General features: G+C 39.0%; 1 protein-coding gene across 1 annotated transcript in view; it reads left to right on the forward strand.

The window, feature by feature from the left end:
* The window catches only part of GTF2I (general transcription factor IIi), a gene marked incomplete at its 5' end in the record, with an annotated part of 50,697 nt that overhangs the window by 6,331 nt on the left and 24,140 nt on the right, over positions 1-20,226 (forward strand). The window contains 10 exons of the mRNA XM_010157798.1: positions 2,515-2,649; positions 3,245-3,428; positions 3,618-3,646; positions 4,711-4,759; positions 5,463-5,506; positions 6,922-6,999; positions 13,104-13,160; positions 13,923-13,979; positions 16,519-16,581; positions 17,435-17,536. Of these exons, the coding sequence (XP_010156100.1) occupies positions 2,515-2,649; positions 3,245-3,428; positions 3,618-3,646; positions 4,711-4,759; positions 5,463-5,506; positions 6,922-6,999; positions 13,104-13,160; positions 13,923-13,979; positions 16,519-16,581; positions 17,435-17,536 (798 nt within the window). The remainder of the gene's footprint in view (positions 1-2,514; positions 2,650-3,244; positions 3,429-3,617; positions 3,647-4,710; positions 4,760-5,462; positions 5,507-6,921; positions 7,000-13,103; positions 13,161-13,922; positions 13,980-16,518; positions 16,582-17,434; positions 17,537-20,226) is intronic.

Below are 20,226 nucleotides of genomic sequence, written 5' to 3' on the forward strand. Positions count from 1 at the left end.
TCACTTCTCTGCAGCACGGCCTGGCAGGGCATGCTTTGCTCCGCAGGAGAAATGCAGCCTGCCTCCTCCAAGCAGCACCTTTCTCCGTACCTTGGAGTCAGGTGCTTTGAAGACAGAGATGCCTGATGGCCTATTTTAGTCTGCTGCACTCAGACTGTGCTTTAGTGGACCTTCCGAATAAGTGTTGTGTAACACTGCTGGCCTGTAACTCTCTTCATCAATTTATAAGCATAACAGCATCTAAATAAGGCAGAATACTGTAGCATCTGCCCAAACAGAGATCAGGGTGTAGCTATCTAATTGCTGCAGTGCAACAAGAAAAAAATAAAATTTGATTGTTTCAGTGATCCAACTATTTATTCAGTCATAATAATTTTTGTAAGAGGTTTTTTTTTTTTTTAACTTTAAAGCGCCTTATTCATTTTGTAGTATATCCATTTATAAGGATGGTGATAGCTGAGAGATTCCTTTTCCAGCCAAGTGGTAGGGTGGACTATCAAACCCAGTCTGCTGCTGATCAGGATAGGTAAGAGGGAAGGGTGTTGTGAATAACCAAAACATCTGCATAGTACAAGAAAATTAAACACTCAACCGTACATGGACTCTCAGTGCAAAATTAGGGTTGTTAGGAGGTGGTTCATTGTAATCTTGCTGAATCAGGGGACTAATCCTGCAGTACTCCCAGCTGTGTAGAATGCACCATTGCTCATCCTTCCTGAGCCTTTTGTCCTGTAAATACAGCCCCCCATCCTTCTTCCCCACCCCACCCTCAGTCTTGTTGCACTGTCCCAGGCATCCACTCTCCCAGCCATAGCCTGAATCCTGCTGGGTGCTCTAGTAATTGTGGGGAGGGCTTCAACAAAGCCTGTACATCGTGTAGCCTCCAGCAAGCGGAGATGTCAGTCTGCTGGAGATGAATGGCTGCTAGGTTTGATCAGAGCTCTTCTAAATCTTACTGCCTCTGAGACTTGATCTCGTTTGTCAGACGTGATTGAAATCAGCCAACAAATGTGGGAGAGATTAGGGAGGCAGATGCATAATGTGATCTTAAGAAAATGGGTAAAATCCTGTAATAAAAAACCATGATAAGGGTATCTCTTGTAGTTAAGAAGGTAAGGGCTGTGTATTTCCTGGTTTTCGTTGTAATGGTAAGTGAGCAGTGTAGTCATCTTGGGTTTGTTTTGCTTATTATTTTTAGATAGTGTGGGTACAAGTTTGAGAAGCTACTGGCAGTAAAGGCATTTTCAATGAATTAGTCTCTTATGTGAAAAAACCCCACCCAAAAAGCAACACTGCATGTAGCTGTAAATGGAAACTGATGTCTCTCATCCCTTAGTCTGCAGGCAAACCTTATAAGCTGTTGTTATCTAAGCCCCTGTGTTATGGGTGAATAATAATACTCCATTTTTGCATTATTTTTATGTTGTGGTAGGCCTTGTCATATTGCAGAGAAAGCAAAAGTTTTAGGCCTGAAGATGGGGAGAGCTGAATGTTGTGTGGAAGTGGGTTTCCAGGGCACAGAGCAGATGTGTGATCCGTGGAGGAAGGAAAAGGTTCTCTTTTTAAATGAAGATAGGAGTTTTTAAGATGATAGATGTGTTTTTACTAAAGGCATTGCTGCTTCAGCTCATTTCGTAACCTGTCAGTTGTTCAGACTGATGTTTGTTCTCTTGCATTGTGTAACTCCCTTGCTTTTCCTTTCGTATGCCAAATCTCTGTTTTCCTGTTTTTGCTCAGTGATTCAATCTTTGCAAGACCTGACTGATTGGAAGGGAAGGCTGCCACCTGAAATGGATCACTTCCATTTGCTTTTTAATGTTGACAGTGTTATTCCTTTACTCCTTGGGCAACAACTCTTGCTCGGAGACTAGAACAAGGCGTAGGGCTGAAATCTTCTCTGTTCTGTGTGATGATGTCTGGTTTGCAACTCCTGTTTGGCAGTTAGAGATGTGTACTTAAAATGTCTTTGGAAAGATACAGGAGCTGTTGTGGCAGAAGTCAGAGTCCTTTTATAAGAAGTTTAGGGAAGTACATACAGCATAAACAAAGCAGGATATAACCTAACTGCTGCACAAGACATCATGTATAGCACTGGAGAGCTATGGGACCCTCCACACAGGCATTTTACCTTTCCCCTGGTGAATGGCCTGGCCCTTGTTTTCTTGGGACTTTTGCATTTTATTTCTACTGTATTATCCTCTCCTGGGATTCATAGTGTTTTCTACCTCTTCATGCCAAAAAAGTGCCTGCTTGGATGTCTCTTAATTCATCATTCTTACACCTCAGAGGGCGATATTTACAAAGACTGTAAGGAGGATGTAATAATTTTGGTGCAAACTTAAATTTATTCATTGCTCATGTACATAGATAAGTGCATTTGGTTCTAAGGCAAGTAAGTGCTTACGATTTTCCTTCAGGAATCCTTCCCAAGTGTCCATAGTCGAAACTGGAGGGACTAGGTACTGCGAGTATTAAAACTTATTATTTTAATTTTATCTTATAAATGACTGCCAGGTGTTACAGAAGAGGAGAGGGCTGCGGAACTGCAGAAAACAAAGACTGTACCACCTGTAAGCAGGCTGAAAGTGGATGTTGTGGAACTAGAAGCTCTCAGAAAGTCTGTGGAGGACTTTTTCTGCTTTTGCTATGGTGGGTGCTTTAAAGTCTTTTAAATAGCTGCTTTGGATTTCTAAATTTTTTTCCAGTTGGGAGGAAGGTACGGCATGATCTTAGCCTTCCAACTGTAGTGCTGTTAAGGTGGTAATGTTGTACAGTAGAAAGTGGAAGTGGGAACAGAGAGCCAAACATCTCACAAAACAGGGTCTGATGATTAGAAGAAGGAGCCTTTTACTAACTTTTGTGCCTCATTAACGACTATACCTTTGAAGAGGAACTAAGGACTGATAAGAGGTTGTCAACACGGCCCTTGAAGAGGAGCTGAAGACTGACCTGGGACAACATTAGGTTTAACTTTTTTAGCAGATTCTCAAACATACACATACCTTGGGGAGTTTTCTTCTTGAATGTGATTTGAGATTATTGCACAGCCCATTTAGCTTGCTTTCAAGAAAACCTCTGCATCTCAGTGGGTTCCAGTGCATATTAATGTGAACAGTAAGTACTTGGTTTCCTTTAGAAATTTGCATCTGCAAAGTAAAAAGTTTTGAGGGACTCATCTTTTTGCTAACTTTGGGGGCTCTTGACCTCAAAACAATTTTTTTTTTTTTTTTTTTTTATTCTCTAGGTAAAGCTTTAGGAAAGTCAACAGTGATACCTGTGCCATATGAGAAGATTCAGAGGGACCAGTCTGCGATGGTAGTGCAGGGCCTGCCTGAAGGACTTGCATTTAAACATCCAGCAAATTATGATGTTTCAACCCTGAAATGGATTTTGGAAAACAAGTCAGGGATCTCATTTATCATCAAAAGGTTATTTGCTCTCTCTTGTGCTGGTCTGTCCACTCTGGGTTTGTACTTAAGTCCAATTAATTTTTTTATTTAATAAGTTGCAGCCTGTTTCTCTTAAACAGGAGTGCTCTGTCTTTAACGTTGCATAACCAGGTGAGTGATGATGCCTTTGCTAAAGCTGTGGGTTTTTCTTTCCATATTTCTACACAGGCCTTTCCTAGAGCCAAAGAAACACCTAGGTAAGTTACTGCTTACTCAGACTAAACAGAAACAGGTCAGAATTTTAGATTGGATAGCAATACAGATACAAGTTTTGGTCATGTGGGTAAAGTGGCAAACTGCAGAAATTCCTAGAAATCTAGTGTAAATTGCACAGTATCCCATGGAAAGGAGAAGTGAACTGATGAAGGACTGCATTGCATTTTTAGAAGATGCCAAGATGTTGCAGTGCTCTGTGTTCCAGTACATAGCTGATTTTTGGCATTTATATCTCATTTTAAAAATTAACTTAGTCTTCTGAATCGGCTAGGCTGGGTGTTGTAGTTCCTGTGAAAATCTCTGTATATTATAAAGTCTGAGCTCGAGTGAGTTTTTTAAAACTCTGCAAAAATTCACTTCTCTCTTACAAGAAATCCATTCTCCTGTTTATTTCATGGGATCATGTTGCTTTACGTGCAAAATTCATGTATGTGAGGATTTGTTTTATGAAGAGGATGAAGCATTCTGTATAAGAATGTAGTCAAAAAAGAAAAGTTTCACTTTCTCAGGTGAAACAGCCACTGGTTGCGGGATTACTAAAATTAGAAATGTGTTGCCTCTGCCCAGTAAGAAGATGAGAGAGTGGAAAATTACAGAGATTCTGGTAATTAATTTATTACTGTTGAAAATACCAGGCAGGTTTTCAGTGTGGTAAATGATATTTCATGAACATAATCTATTTGTGTCTAGCTGTACTTCAGGACCAAGCTGAACCTATATAAAACTATCCATTTTCTTTAAGCAGAGTTTAGGTGAAAGATTTGTTTACCTTTGTTTCCCAATATTTTCACTTATCATCATGAAAAAGAGCATTAAAATGCATGGTGAAATGCCCGTTTGAAGTAATTTTACATTGGTGTTGCTTTCTAGAGTAATAAAGCAGTTTAACGATGTCTTTGCCTCATATCTGTGAATACAGAAAATAGGCACATATGCTTAAAAAATGTGAACAGGCTTTTGCATCATGAGGTCAATGTTACATTTTCAATTTCTATTTAAGGTAAATGGAGTACAGGAAATTCAAAGATTGTCTTTTAACTTTCAGGAGCTCATATGACAGATCCTTCACATTCAGTTATGCCACCAGGTGGAAGGTGAATTTAAAATAATGCATTTTTTTTTTGCATCAACTATGTATTTTCGTATAATTTATCTTTGTCTTAATGTGCTTTTTTTTGCCCAGCTGACCGTTGGATAACTTTTGCTTGCCTGGGATTATAAAAGCCACTAAGCTGAGTTTTTCTCCTTCTTTTAACCATTATTTGTGGGGAAACTGTTACAAATTAAACAGATGGCAAAGTTTCCCTTTGTTTTAATTAGCCCAGTGAGTGTTCTTAATTCCCATTATGTCTGTCAGGGATAAGTTTGTCATGTTTTATGGTGCGGCAGTGATGGGGAAGAGATGTAATGTTGCTTCCTTCCCCTCCTCAATTAAAGTATTTCAAATAATTGTTGTCAGTAAATGAAGAAAGTATATCTGGAATGAATTAAAAATTGGTTAATGTGAAAACAGGGATTATGTTTCTCTGATTCTGAGTTTGCTTCTTATTAAATGGTAAACATGCTTGGAATGTTGTGTATGTCCTGAAAATGTTAGGGATAGGAGATTCCTGGTTATTCCACTGAGATAAATCAGATAAGCTAAGATGCCAGGTTTTTTATTTCTGTGTTCCTAGTTGGAAAAAATTACTGGGAGATTGATTTTATTTGTCAACCTATACAGCTTAAGGAACTTCCCAGAAATGTGGTATTTCTTTTTTTATAATGTTAGTGTGCCTGATTTGTTTATTTTTGTAGTTGTCCTCCCGTTCAAGTGAAAATGGAACCAAATGAGGATTCTGGTATGTTATTTGCCCTTATTTGCAAGGAAAAAAAAAAAAAGACAGGGTCTGTTCAGTAGGTTGGAGTTAAGCAGAGATAGGAAGCTCCAAGAAAAAAGCAGTAAAATCCATCCTTTATGAGAAAGAAAAATGTTTATTTCCTTAAAAATGCTCTTTTTCAGTTTGCATTTTTAGCAGGTATTTAGCCAAATGTTTCTCTAGGAAGAGGAGACTTGTAAATTTTGTACATTAAAATAATTTATCTTTGTAAATAGCTATTTTTAAGTGAATAAGGAAAATCCTTTGGGCTTTATTTTGTTCTAATTCAAGATCCTTTTATCCTTCTCTGATAGAGAGAGAAAATCTTGGTTTGTTTGTTAATATTACTAAAATACTAAAAATTGTAAATAATAATCCTAATGTCCATTTTCTAGCTCAAATGGAAATAAATAAAGAATAAATAGCAAGATGAGTTCTTTAATGTTTAAAAACACAGAACTGTTCCTGAGCTCTGGTGCAGGTAGGACGTGCCCCTACACAGTACTGTGATCTGCAGCTGAGCAGTGCTAAGCGTATGCTTTGAGATCAAGGCAGGAACAATCCCCTTAAAGCCAGTGAGACTAGGGACAAGGGACTAGGGACTTGCCCTTTTGTTGGGTTGGGCTACACTGCTCAGCATTTTGTATAAGAATTAAGTTTCTATGTTTAGTCAATTATTTTTTTTTCACAACTTTAAACTTGTGGTTTGAGTACCCTTTGTGGTTCAAATTTAGTTCAACGTACATGAAGAATCAACCTGAGCTTTTTGTCAGGTCAGTCCCAGCCTCCTCCCAGTGCTGCTTTAAGCTGGGAAGAGAATTAAGTAACCCTCCTTTTGTTGGGATGATTTGACAGTATTTTTAGGGAATGCTGTGAAGGCTTATGGAGGGGATGGTTCACTTGAAGGAAGCCAAGAGCCGCTGAGGATCTTTGGTGTCGCTCCACCAGCAGCACAGCTTGATGCAGACAGTATCTGAACTTGGCTGTACAGAGGAGTGAGCGGGAGTAGATCTAGAAGTACTTTCAGCACAAAGGATGATAGAGTGGCTTTGGTGGAGTTTTTTTGGCTGTGGTAGTGGGCAAAGAAGGAGGACACCATTCTTTTTAAATGTTCAGATCCCAGATAGCATTTGCGAGGATGCCTGGTTTGTAGTGAAGCGTTTAATCCTGAATCCCTACTGATGGTCACCAAACCAAAACAAAGAGCTCACAGTGACCTGCTGGTTTAAAACAGTGGTAACAATTGTTCAGTGTCTCAGCACCTGAAAATAATTTTTTTCTTTTTTTTTTTTTTTTGAATAGACACCAGCTGGGATCTTGGGGGGGGTTTTTTTTTGGGTTTTTAAAGAATCTGGTTGTTATTAGTATCCATATTTGATTCCTTTGTGCTTCTCCATGAATGTCTTTGGAAATGACAACAGTAATAGTGAAGGAGGAATCAGATGACCCCGACTACTATCAATATAGTATTCCAGGTAATGATACAAACTTTCATATGTTGTTTATCGCATGAAAGGGTCGATTGCTTATGTGTTGCTCTCTCTCTGCCTCTCTCTTTACTTACTCTTGGTCTTAAATGTGCAGTTACTTAGCTCTGTTAGGATACATCATTTCCATTTAAGTTATTCTGAAGAATACCAAAGGGCAACTTCAGCAGACCCCCTGTGTGTGTGTGCTGAAGGAGAAGTTCCAGAAGTCTTTTGAACTGTTTATCGTTTTTTCTGAGGGTCCAGTATGCAGACTCCAATTCCAGTGACCTCTTTAAACAGGAAATAAACCATAATAATGATGCTCTCTAGAGCACTGCTTGGATATTTTCTTTAGTTTAAAGTTTCAGTAACTTTTATAGTATATTAATCGCTTTTCTTGAATGCAGTGACCAATATGTGTCAAAATTTGTTTTGAAAGGTTTATTTATATAGAGAAGGCATAACAACATCTGTGAGGTCCATGACTGTGTATGTTTTAAGGTATCTCTCAGTCGCTTTGCCTTACCTCCTATGTGTCTGGTTAATACTGCAGGTTAATGTCAGCTGGGAGTGAAGAAAAGAAATCGAGTTCTGTAGGTTGAAATGAACGCTAATTAAAAAGTCACGATTATAAATGACTATATAAAATAACTAGAACCCTAATTTTTTTTATTTCAGCCTGTTGGCATTTGTCATTAGGTTAATTGAGCAATACAAAGGAACAGGCAAGCTGCCACACATCTCTGAAGGATAGCTGTGTGTTCAACAGTGAAGAGTAAAACAGCACATCTTTTCACGTTATAATATTATACATTATTGAGAACGTTTTTGTGCGTGTTTAGACACTAAGATTCTTGAGCCTATTTTCTGTTGTGCTTCAATACCTGGCTGCAGGGTTGTGGAATCAATATTCTCATCCCAGCACATCTCCGGTAATACACGAGCACTGTTCAGAGAGATCTTAACCGTATGGCGTAGCAAAATGTCACCCCTCCAGTACACAATTTGAAAGGTGGATTCTCTCGTATCAGGATTATCTTTTCTTCATATTTGTGCATTGCCTAGCCGAGGGGAAGGAGAGCTTTATAGGCATGATATAATGCAGTAAAAATAGATACTTTTTTTGAGACAACCTAATCACTATTCCTTCGAAAGTCAACTCCTGCCATCTCTCTGGTTTTCAGCCCCTTCTGGCTTCGCATTTCATGGATAAAAACAATGTCAGAATTTGGCCAGTAGCCCACAGTGTAATCCAGTACTGTTTGACAAGGGTCTGTACTGAAATCACTTCCTTACAAAATAGTAACCCATGGTGCTGCAGTGTGTTTGAGCTAAACCTCCCCGTTTATACAATACTGAGTGCTTCGGTAGAAAAGTCTAAGCAATGTGGATTTGGGGGGGGAATTTCTCTTGTCTTTTACAGAACTCTAAATTGAAGTCTCATTGGTGAAGTGCAGTATGTATCTCTTTCAGATAAAATGGTTCTTGATTAATAACTCCCTTTCCCCACTCACAGTGTAGTCCTCCAAACTTGCGTTTAAAACGGCTATACTGGCAGAAGGGATGGGGTGCTGTGAGCTAAGAGATGTCACCGTAACAAGTCATGCTGCCTCTGTAGAGACATGCTGCAGAATGAAGAAAATGGCTGGGGTCATAGTTCTTGCTAAAAATACCCTACAGTCAAAGCCGGCCTTATCGATTTATGAGAAGAAACAACTGTTAGAGAACAGCAGTGTGCCTGAGGCTTCTGGAGAAAATGATTTACTGGTGAAATTTCACCGTACTGTTTTTTCTGAGTGTTGGCTTCCTCTCACAAATCTGTAATGCTGGCCAAAGCACTGTGTGCCTCAGTGGCTCACAAAATTCTCCCCTTCATCAGATGAGGGAAAATTTACACTTGTAGGTCAATGTCCTGTTCATCTCTTAGTATCTTGTAGTAGGTGGCAGCATTTGGATGTTACTATGAGTTAATACTGAATTACAACATTTGGAAATGTTTTAGCAGTACACAGTAAGATGTCTGGGAGATAGGGACTTTAGCCATCAGAAACTACACTTGCTGTTTTGACAGATTATTAGGGGGGATTTTCCATCAGTGGGCACCAGCAGTATGCCCAGACAAATCCTGTCTTAGACAAATGTGAAGGTCCCTGCAGTGTTAAATGCTTTGGGTGACACCAAAGACAACCTGTTCTGAAAGAAGGTCCAGATTTGTTGAGTATATGAGGAAAAGGACTGAACGCAGATCTGCAGGACTAAATAATGCACACGGGAGCATTCCTACAGCATAGTTAATATTCCTGCATATACCTTATCTACAAGTACCAATTATTATGGCTCTCATGTAAAGAATCATCAGTTAAAATGCTGTTTCTTACTTTAGTGGTTGAAATGTGGTTTGTACTCTTAGATTAAGCATATTACTGTGCTGTGGGAATAGATCTGTTTCCATGGCTGTTGCAGAGGGACTGACATTCATTTCTGCCAGAGCTCCAGACCAGCTGGGTGTATGCAAGGCCTGATCTTAAACCCAAGTAGGAGGGTGTGTGCTCTGTACTATATTAATGCAAATACATCTCTGTGCCTGTAAATTCTCCTAGCTTCTATACCAGCTTCTTTGCAGCCAGGAGACTGTTTAACTGATGTGTAAATGTACTGACCAGTAACACATGCATCTTGGCTTCTTAGTAGAATGCTGTCCACAACACCCAGGCTGACTTTTCATGAATACCAGAGTGAGAACAACTCTGAATCAATTAAGAGTGGGATTAAGATCTATACATATTTGGTTTTTTCCCAATTCATAAAGAAGCAGGAATACATTAAGAAAATTCCTTGGGGACATGTACCATCTTCAGTCTTCTTCTGCACAGAGTTCAACAAGGCTTTTTGGACACCTAGCTCATGCAGAACTGAGTAATTTGCTGATGAAGGACCAAACATTTCCTGAAAGAGACATGTTATCCCATGAATTCTGTGGCTGCTCGTCTTCAGTTACCGCTGACGCTTTGTAGTTAAAACAAAGGGAACTGGAAGCAGAAGGAAAAGGCTGTAAACAATGTGTCTTGTGAACTGGCTGGTTCAGCTTATAAACCACTGTCTAATGAACTGACTGGTTTAGCTTATAAACCACTTAGGGAGTGAGTAAACAACTGCCAAACATCTTTCCTTTTAAAGCACCATGTGGTTGAACAGTGCCATCAGTTTTGGAATTTCTAGAATGTTAAAGTGAGGCAGTTACAATATAGAACACTCATCCAAAACCAAACGAAATTGAAAATATCATCTGCTGGAAAAAAAGCCAGAATGGGAAAGTAAACTGTGCTTTTATTTTCACTCTGGAACGTTGAAAGTCATTAACATCTTTTAATGTGTCTCTGACAACAAAATATTTCTCCTTTGGAGATCTCCCAGAGTACTAGAAATAATGTCCATTTTAATGTGCATAAAACTGTAAAGCTAGGCTGGCAATATACTAACCTCCATAATGTAAGACTTGGCATGTAGATACTAAACCAAGGAATTCCAGAGAATGTATTGAGAAAACAAAGCTTGATGTTGTGCTTCCTAAAGGCGTCCTGATATTACCCTGGTAATTACATATTGCTCACACTGCTGCCATCTGGGTAGCGAAAAAATGACCAAAACAAAGAGCATCGCTGATCTGTGAGATGATAAATCCATTCCCTGCCAAGTGGCACAGGTTTGGCTTTGTAGTGGTAGGACATAATCCATTAGAGGCTGAGGGATTTGAACTGGGTGTAAGTAAACAGATTTAGCACTGTGCTTGGTGTTTGCTTTTCTTAGTAACGTGAAGTGTATATATCTGTCCGTATTGTGCACGAATGCAGTAAGGTGGAAATGTATCTGCATTTTTATATATCTCCTGGAGGTAGAGCTTTCAGAATTCTTTTAAATTTCTTTCTCTAGTCTTTACTAAATTAAGCTAGCAGAATATATTGTTTTACACTCTAGTCTCTGAAGCAATTTTTTCATACTGTTTTTTCCTGTCAAGGCTTCATATGAAAAAAAAGAAAGCTTTAAGTTTCATAAAAACAGTGTGGGTCACTCAGAAAATCTGATGGATTTACTACATGCACTGTAGTTTTTATTGACATTAAAAATGAGGGGATTGAATTCGCTGTGCGTAGTCCAGGGGCTGCAAGCCTAGTGAGTGTATCTCTTAACCTGAGGAATCTTTCAAGTCTGAACATGTCAGACTCGTATTTTTCCTTTTTCTACTTGTGTCACAGCATGTATTTGGCATGAAGATAATGCAGTAGAGAGACTATTGCAGAATATGTAGGTAAAACAATCCTGTCAGGATTTCTGAATTAAGGAATAAACACAAAAATGTGTGCTTATAATAGGTTATTTTCTTATAATGGGATGCATGCTTCTGTGTGTCAGTGTGTTATGAATTACAATAATTGCACGTTCAGAAGAGTTTTTAGGAAATGGCACTCCCGTCTGGCTGCATACGCTGAATGTGCTTATTTAAACAAAAGCAAATTTAGTCCACAGTGACGTTTCCCGGCACACAGCCGGGGAGGCTGCGTTCTATTCCCACTCATCCCCAGCAGCTGCAAATCGCCGTGTTTGGATGAGGAATTCTTCCCCTGCGGCCTAGAGCATCCCCTGTGTCTCAGCCTTCTGCCCTGCTCCTCTTCCTCCCCACGCTTTTCCCCATCTTTGGGCTTTGGCCTCGGCCGTGCCAGTGCCGCTCTTTCTGGAGCCGCGTTTCGAGCCAAATCAGGGAGCTCCCCTGAGTTGAACAGGCAAATAGGAAAACACCCTTCCCCCCCTGCAAAGAAATGGTGTCAGGAGCGGGTTAAAGCAGCACTTTCTGAAAGAAATGCCTGTAAACCAAAGAACCTTCTGTAGCTTCTGCACTTGAAAGTCTGGTAATTGAAAACCCTTTGAAAATCTGTGCAATCAAATTAGGCAGAACTGTCGCAACCAGTGATAATTGTAACCACAATTCATGTTTTTCTTTTAAAAACTGAATCCCTAAATATTAATTTTCTTTAATAACTCACAGTATTGGATACAGTATATGTACTTCCAGTTGACTGAAATACTGATTAATTCTGATTGCGACAAGTCTTTTCTAGCTTTTCTTGTTTACTGTGTGTATGAAATGATGAGTTTAAAATATTTCACTTGCCTTATTATTTAACAGTAGCTATTTCTGTTGTGAAGCTATTACTATTCGTTGTTGATACACTTTTAAACCTGCCTCTAAATGGCCGTGATTTCTGGGGAGGTGTATGATCTCCTACAGATTGCTTTTGCAAATGAACACAGCAATGATTTGATTTATGCAGAACCATTAGTCCAAATCCTTCAGTTCCAGTTCGTCCTACCCATTCTCTTCTGCCACACGTACACTACTTTAATATACCTATGCTCTTTCTGTGGTATAGAATCATCTCTTGCTCAGTGGGAAGCCATTTCTGCTGTAAGCACTTCACTCTTTCAGTCTAACTGCGGGAGTGCCAAAGCATTAAGCAGTAGGATTTTAGGGGTGTTAATTTAATATTTTAAGTGTCGTTTGTGTGCTGCTTTCTGCGGCAGCTTTTTTAAAGCTGTTCCGTATATAGCCATCAAAAGAGCTGTTGTGATGAAAAGCAAACAACCTTGAAGTGTCGTAAATTGTTTTAATCTCTCTGAATTTGTCTATTTAATGTAGGTAGAAATTTTAAAGTCAGAAAGGACTCCCTAGGAATACAAATTTTAAGAAACGGGAAAATGATCTAGCTGATTCATTGAAAAAAGGCAGATCCATCAACATTTCATGTTTTAAAATGAGTTTATTAATACCAAAAAATTGAAAACCTGCTGTTCTGCATGAGTGTCTGACTGTTCAGTAGTCCAAGAAATGTACAGCCCTGCCATTAGCCTCTCAACATTTTTAGTCTGTTAAACTAGAGGAGTAAGGATTCATATATTCTTAATACTTCACAGGGTCTTTCCTAAGTTCGGTGTTTCAGAAAGTATGAAATGAGCGTATGAGATAGGAAGTTAAGAGTTACTTGGCAAATTTCTCTATAGACTGGGAAAATGTGCTGAGACACAATTTAAAAGCCGTTCTCTTTGTTCCCAAGCAGGCCCTTCCGAAACATCAGAGATGGATGAAAAAATTGCTCTTGCAAAAAGTTACACAGGTAGATCTTTGAGTTGTATTTTTCTTATGTCTGTTTTGGAAATTGAATGTGTGAGTGTTACTTTTTCAAGGCTCTGCTTCCTTGATTTGAAGTAAGAGTTGGGGTATTGCAAGTTTCATTTCTGTTGAAGTTCTGATTGCCTTAATTTTCAGGTATCTAAGCAGAGAGACATATAGAAGGGAAATCTTACTTCTTTATTTTCTAAATTTGAACAGGAACATCAGGTTGATCTCTAAAGCACTAGTAATTTGTGCAAGTTGATATGTTTCTCATGAAATGTAGTCTGTTTCATAATTGGTTATAAAGTTTAATAAACTTCTCAGAAATGATCACGTTATAATCATAATATATTTCTTCAGGTGTGTGAGGTGGATGGGTATATACAGAACAAAGTATATGGGAAGTAGGTGTTTAGTGGAAGGAGTTCCTTACTGTATCTGAGCAGTAACTGAAATAAATTTACTCCTAAAATTGTACATTTTTCTTCAGCTTTTTACAGTCGGTTAAAAATACTGGTTTGCCCACTTGCAAACACTAGAAAATGCTAATCTGCATTTAAACCTGTGGGTTTCTTTATAACATCAGAGTGCTCCTGCTGTCAGGAATTTAGGATTCAGAAATTGGGCCTTCTCTATGTCGTCCATGTGAACATTACAGTGCTGGATTTTCCGCTCACAAAAATCCTTGCTTTGAGTAGTTGATGTTAAAAGTTCCTTTTGTATTTTTATTATGGTATGTTTTTTACTTTATATTTGTCTAAAGGAAGCCTCCAGGGTTCCGATTGCAGTGGAGGAAGAGATGTGGAAATACCGGTAGAAGGTTAGAGATATGAAACATTTTTCATGAGATTAATTTAACATCACTGGAATCTTTTTTTACATAAGTATTTGAAAAGATGGCACCTTAACTGAAGTTGTACATCTTCTCCAACCATTCTCTTTCCACATTTCCACAAGTTTGGCTTTTGGGGTTTTTTTGTTTTGCTTTAATCTCCCAAGTCATGCCACTCTGTGGCTTACTATAAGCAAGTTGTGCTGGGTGTCCTCATTCTTTTAAATCGTACATTGCATTTGCAAGGTGCTTGTCACCCACCATTTAATGCTTTGACATGATGTCAAGTGTGCATCCTTCTGCAGCTAGTTTCATTTGAAGCACCTGACTCAAACCCGAGTCGTGAGTATTTTTTGGCTGTGAAGGCCAAGTTATGCTAGCAGAAATACTCATTCTTGCAAATCCCATTAGTTTTGCTTTGAAAGTATCACAATCGTTAAGGGTACTGTTAAATGAAATTTAAAAGCATTTATCTTGATAAAGGAGGATAAAGTTATTTGCTCTTGCTGACTTCACTATTAACTCTACTTACTTGAGAAGAAATAGTGTAGGTACTTTGTTTTCTTATGCAGAATGCCATGAGCTTTATACCTGACTCCGAAGACAGAGCCTGAGGAAAGGGAAGTGTGATACAAAATGACTGAAACTTTGACTTTGCTTTGGTTTTGACTACGTAGAATTTTATAGCTGCAGATGCTGTGTGGTCCTTTGTGTCAGAACATGGTTTTGCTGCACACCCTTTTCCCAAATCTGTTCTCATTTATAAATTTCTATGAGAGATGCACCCTGCTTTTGCTGAAGAGTATAAACCTCTTGTTTGTGCAGGTTAGTATTTATGAAAAGGTCTACAGGCAGTGATTAAAAATTGCAGGTAACAGTCTAATTTCAATTTTGTTCTTTAAGTAGGCATGAAGGGTAGGCAGTCTTCTCTGGATTCTGTAAAATAAAATTATTTATTGCTGGTCCTCACAAAGATAAGTAAGAAAGAAAAATGGATGACAGTTTGGGGATTTTATGAAGACTTTAGTGTATATTAGTGTAGTGGGGAGCATGGTGTGGTTGAAGTTCAGCCATCAGAAAGTTAAGGTTATGTGCATCTAAAGAAATTGTTTTAATATGAATGAAATCACGTTTGAGAAACTGGAGACAGCGCCAGTGAATGACAGCATTTAGAACTTGCGAAGAGGGCTGCTGCTCAGGAGCTGTGTGATGATAATACTTTGCTTAAAAAAAATTGTTTTAGTGTTTAAATCGGTTGTTTTAATTAAGAAGAAATGTCCCATCTGTGACTTTTCTTCCAGAACTTTGTTACCACCTGCTTTGATTTTTTTGCATGTTTCTCTTAATTATGACTATTTCTTAGAGCTTTGGTACTGAACTAGATGGACCATGTGTCAGTCTTTTGTGGCTGCTGTTAAATTTCCAAAAAGAGTATTTCTCTTTTTAAACTTTTCTGATGCTCTCAAAAATGGTTCTAAGTGATCAGTTGATGTGATTATTTTTATTGACCATACTTGAGTTATTTTATGACCATACTTTATGCTGATGTCTAGTAAAGACCATTACCTCCTAATTCTTGCCCTTTTATGTGCTTTGCATTTGCTAGTTACCTGTCCAGCACTCACTCTGTGTTAGATCAAAACATCATACTGTGTTTTCCATGAACACATGATATATTTGACATAGTTTGAGTACGCTCCAGTGAAGGTGTCTCAGTAGACACTGCTGAATATCTACGATACAGAACATCATTTCAAATGAGATTCCTTCAGACCTGCTCCCAAAGTGATACTATGCTTCCAGCTTACAGAGACCTGAAAGAAGATGCTCTTCAAAAACGTACAAGTGCAGCATTTCTCTGCCAGAATAATAAAAATATATTCCTTCATACGCTGCTGCTTAGTTTTGGAATAGTTTCCAATATAATTAGCTTCACTTATTTGAACTTTACTGCAGTTAAATGCAAATTGCTCTTTCTCCCACTGAGTATTGATAGACCTAATCCTATTTCTTATGTTTGTGCAGACCCCCCCAACGAAAGCATTGTGGTTATGAATTTCCCTCTCATTTTTCACTGTAGACCTTGCAGCCTGCTATGGAAATCCTTATAGTGCAACAACTCTGAGTCTGTATAAATGGTTAAGAAATATATCATCTGTGGGGGCACACAGCCTTTGTTTATATTTTCAGTAATCCTTGATAAGAAAGGAAAAAATATTTATGATTGTATTAATCCTATTAAGCCAAGAATAAGGAATTTCCTACTGTCATTAACACCAACTCTGCACTGCTGCACATGCAATTTAGCAAGTATAATCCTCACCTCCTTACCCTTGTCTAGAATTGCTTAAAGGCTTATGGTAAAATACCTTTGCTACTGTTTTTGTTGCCTGCTGTGAATGCAAAACGTTTCAGTGAGCCAGGGGGCTGCTTTGACATGTGTTAGTTTAAATACAAAATCAGAGAGTGTTTGGTTCAAACTCTTCTCTATGCCCATCATTCAGCAGTCCTGTTTTTCCCCCTTCAGATTCCTCCCAGCCTGCCCCTTCAGAAACAAGTGAGGATCCTGAGGTCGAGGTCACCATCGAAGGTTAGTTCTCCAGTTCATTAATTTCAGTCCCTTGGGCATTTTTATGTTAAAAAAAAAAAAAAAAACCCCACCAAAAAAACCCCAACAACAACAAAAAAGTAATACTATTCTTCCTAAGTAGACTATACCATTGGTCACCTGGGCAAATGCTATCCTGTATGTGACATTGAATTTGTCTGCTTGAACAATTCCTTTTCTCTACGGTTTCCGGTTGGTAATTGGACAGTCTTAATAACTCATTAACTGGTAGGGAAGGTCGTGTCTTGGAATGGGAGGTGACTGGCTAAGTAGCAGCTGACTGAAAAATACGTGGGGTTTGCAGTTTTCCCCCTCTGTCTGTGTGTGTTTGAGGTCAGACTGGCCTGTTAAATGAATTTCAGTTACATCCATCAGTTTTACATTGCTTTGAAACAGGTTTTGGCACCTTTGAGCTCTTGAAGATAACTTAGGGACTGTATTTCAAGACTTTGTAGTGGAAGGGTATTTCCAGTTAATAAAAAATGTAGCCTATGTCTGCACAATTTATTTCCTGTTTTCTTTTGTTGGTGTGTGGTCATTTTATGATCATGTGTCCAGTCATGTTTCTGAACACAGTATTGTTTTCCTTAGGAAATACAGAAGCAGCTTTGTTTTTTGCCATCTTGTGCCTTGTGCTGTCTCTCTTACACAAATTGTTCCTACATAGGGTAGTAGCTGTCTAAAGTTATTCAGTTAAGTAATTCATTGCAAAATTTGATGCCCTGCTAAAGCACAGTTCAATGCTTGCATTAGAGCTTTGAAATTCAAAGCCGTGCAGTGCTGCACATTGAGATCTCTGGACATTAAAACAGTGATATCTTTATGTTTCTTTAAGAGGATGACGACTACTTGCCCCCTAACAAGAGACCGAAGAACACAGAGTCAACTAATGAAGTTGCCAGTACTGGGAGAAGAAAAGTGAGAGAGTTCAATTTTGGTAAGATGAAGATTATTTTGTCTCTCTGCTTTGGTTTATAAATAGGTATTGGATGATTTCACACTGCAGTGAGACACGCCGGTGCGAGCATGCGTTTAAGAGCCCAGGGCTCTTTGTAGATGTATTGCAGCAGTACAGTCATCATCATAGGCTGCCTCTGTTGTTCGTCATTCTTCAAAGCAACCATCTAAATAGACCCTGCAAGCAACTTAATAAAATAAAAATCAGTCTAGATTTTTGTCAGCTAATTTCTTGGACAAGAAGATAAGACTGAATTCACTAGTGTACTGAATTGTGGCAAACCGCAGGTCAGGAGCCTGTCTGGCCGGTCTTTTCTTGATGCGTGCTGTGAACAATGAAGATGTGCTGACAAGAGCCACGTTGGGAAGGGAACCAAATGGCTCTTACGCTGAGTATCCTGCCTTGATCCCAGTGGACACACAATCTGGGTCTTTTAGTAGTGTTCTTCCATGCTGTCTTCTGCAGAGTTCTCGCTGCAGTAATACACACCGTAGTTACTGTGGTTAAAGATACTGCCCATGTGATTTGTTGCAGCCCTGTACTTCTCCTTTATTTCTTGTTTTGATTTGGTTTCTGCGCAGATATCCTATTGATCTGTGTACTTCTGTAAGGTTTGCACGCTGAGGAATATGTCCCTTGGCACCGTGTTCGAGGTGTTTATTAGGAATGCTGGAATTCGAGGTCAATTGAAAAATCCCTATGGAACCTCTTCTGACATCTGTTTTGTGTAAAACATGTTATTTCATGCTAATTTCAGCGAAAATGAGTAAAACATCATTGAGAGCTCTGTTCTTAAAAGATCATTAATACTAATAGGCCGTTCCACATGTAGTGTTAGTTAGTTCTGGTTGGGTCAGGAGACCAAAATGGCAGCGTGAGTAGAGGAGAGGGTAGAGCAGTTGCTAGTGAGGAGCTTTTGCTGGAATGTTCCCTTGGTAGAACACAGCGTCTTAAGATTAGCAGGCCAGCAGTGTTAAAGGGAATAAACGGAGGTTATCAGAATTTATTTATCAGGAAATGTATATGTAGGAATAAAAGGAAACTACCACTTTTCTTGGTGCCTATGGGAAAACTAAACTGCTTTGCAGAGGGTGATTACCAAAACAGAGTATCAGCTTAGTGGTAGGTTTTCAACTTTGCTACATGAGCGTGAAATGTGTGACAAAAGAATGTTTTTATAGGAATTGACCTGAATCCAAGGGGTTAATAATGCTGGCTGATTAAAAATCATGCCGATTACTAGATAATCCCTCTGAAATTTGATATGTCTTTGTAGCTTAACTTGGCAATTTACTCGTAAGATACGAAAGTAGCTAAAAAAACTCAGGTGAGCCAGTTCATGATTTTTATTTTTTTCAATTGCCTATTTTCTGTGTATCCACCATTCCAAGTAAAAATGCCTGTCTTGCAGTGTATTTGATTATTAGTCCCTGCAGTGTTTCCACTGGAGGCAGAGGGGCACAGCAGTAGTTGCTTGAAAAGAGCCAGGTGGAGTGTTTGGCCAGTGATCGTGGGGCTGGGTAACTGAGACAAACGGAGCCTTGACAATGTAATGGTTCGTGTAGGAACGCTCTGGTGAGCATGCTGACAAGCAGAAGGAGACCTGGCTGGGTGGGAGCAGCTTCTCCAAAATTGCAGCAACAACCAGTATTCAGAACAGTATTATTTATATGCTTTCATATGGTGGCTTTGTAGTATGGTGTGACATTCCTTCTGGCTGTTCTCCCTCTGATGAAAACCGACCTGAGCTTTAGAGGAGGTAGTTTGCTGAGTCTGCCCCAGAGCTTGGTGAACTGAGGGGACCTCGACTCTCTGACAGTTGCCTCTGGGTTACAATTTGGAGTCACACAGGTGCCTTTCCAAACCTTTGTTCTAGGAGTGTCCATGTGTCTTCGCCAGTTGTGTTGAGTAATGTGGGGCTTCCCCTTGAGGCCAGTAAATTCTGACTCTTATTTTCCTGACTTTTACTAGTAAAGCTGCTGTTAATCCATTGTTCTGTAGGTCAGCAAAAAATGCAGCCAGTGATTGTGCTGGAATCAAACAGCTCCGTTTGGCTGCACCTCTGCCGTTAAAGGGGGAAGCATTACAAGATGAAGTCAAAAACACTGAGCTCAAGACACATTTATCAGCTAAGAAGCTGTGCACTGCAGGATAGCAGTAAAAAGGGTGGAAGAACAATTATATATATTTATCCACAAAGATGTTGTTTCAGAATATAAACAGATTAATTGGTGTAGGTGATGTGCCAGGTAATTAGAACAAAGGGTTTATGTGTGGATGCAAGGCAGCATGCCAAAACACCCTTTCCCCTCTAAACAAGGTCTTATTCTTGCCCACATCTGAAGCATGCTGTCCTCTTGATATCCATGAAATTACATTAAAAAAAATAGAAGTTTGAGCATGACCACCAAAGTTGTGTACATTGGTCTGAGAATGAATATTTAAACCCCTTTCGATATGGACTCAAAATTCAATCCTCTGCCTTGTCTGATGTAAGAATTTCTTGACAACTGGAAGTGTAATAGCATGAATGGCCTCATTTTTTGACCTCTGTAGTTACTAGATTCAAGTCTTTGGTGTAAGAAATAAGCTGTAAGTACACTTGCTTATTAACTCGTTCTTAAAAGGCCAGCCAGCATCTGGTACCATCTACAAAAGAGTCGTGGCAT

Source organism: Eurypyga helias, unplaced genomic scaffold (genome assembly GCF_000690775.1).
Source record: "Eurypyga helias isolate BGI_N326 unplaced genomic scaffold, ASM69077v1 scaffold1888, whole genome shotgun sequence".
NCBI classification, from domain to species: Eukaryota; Metazoa; Chordata; class Aves; order Eurypygiformes; family Eurypygidae; genus Eurypyga; species Eurypyga helias.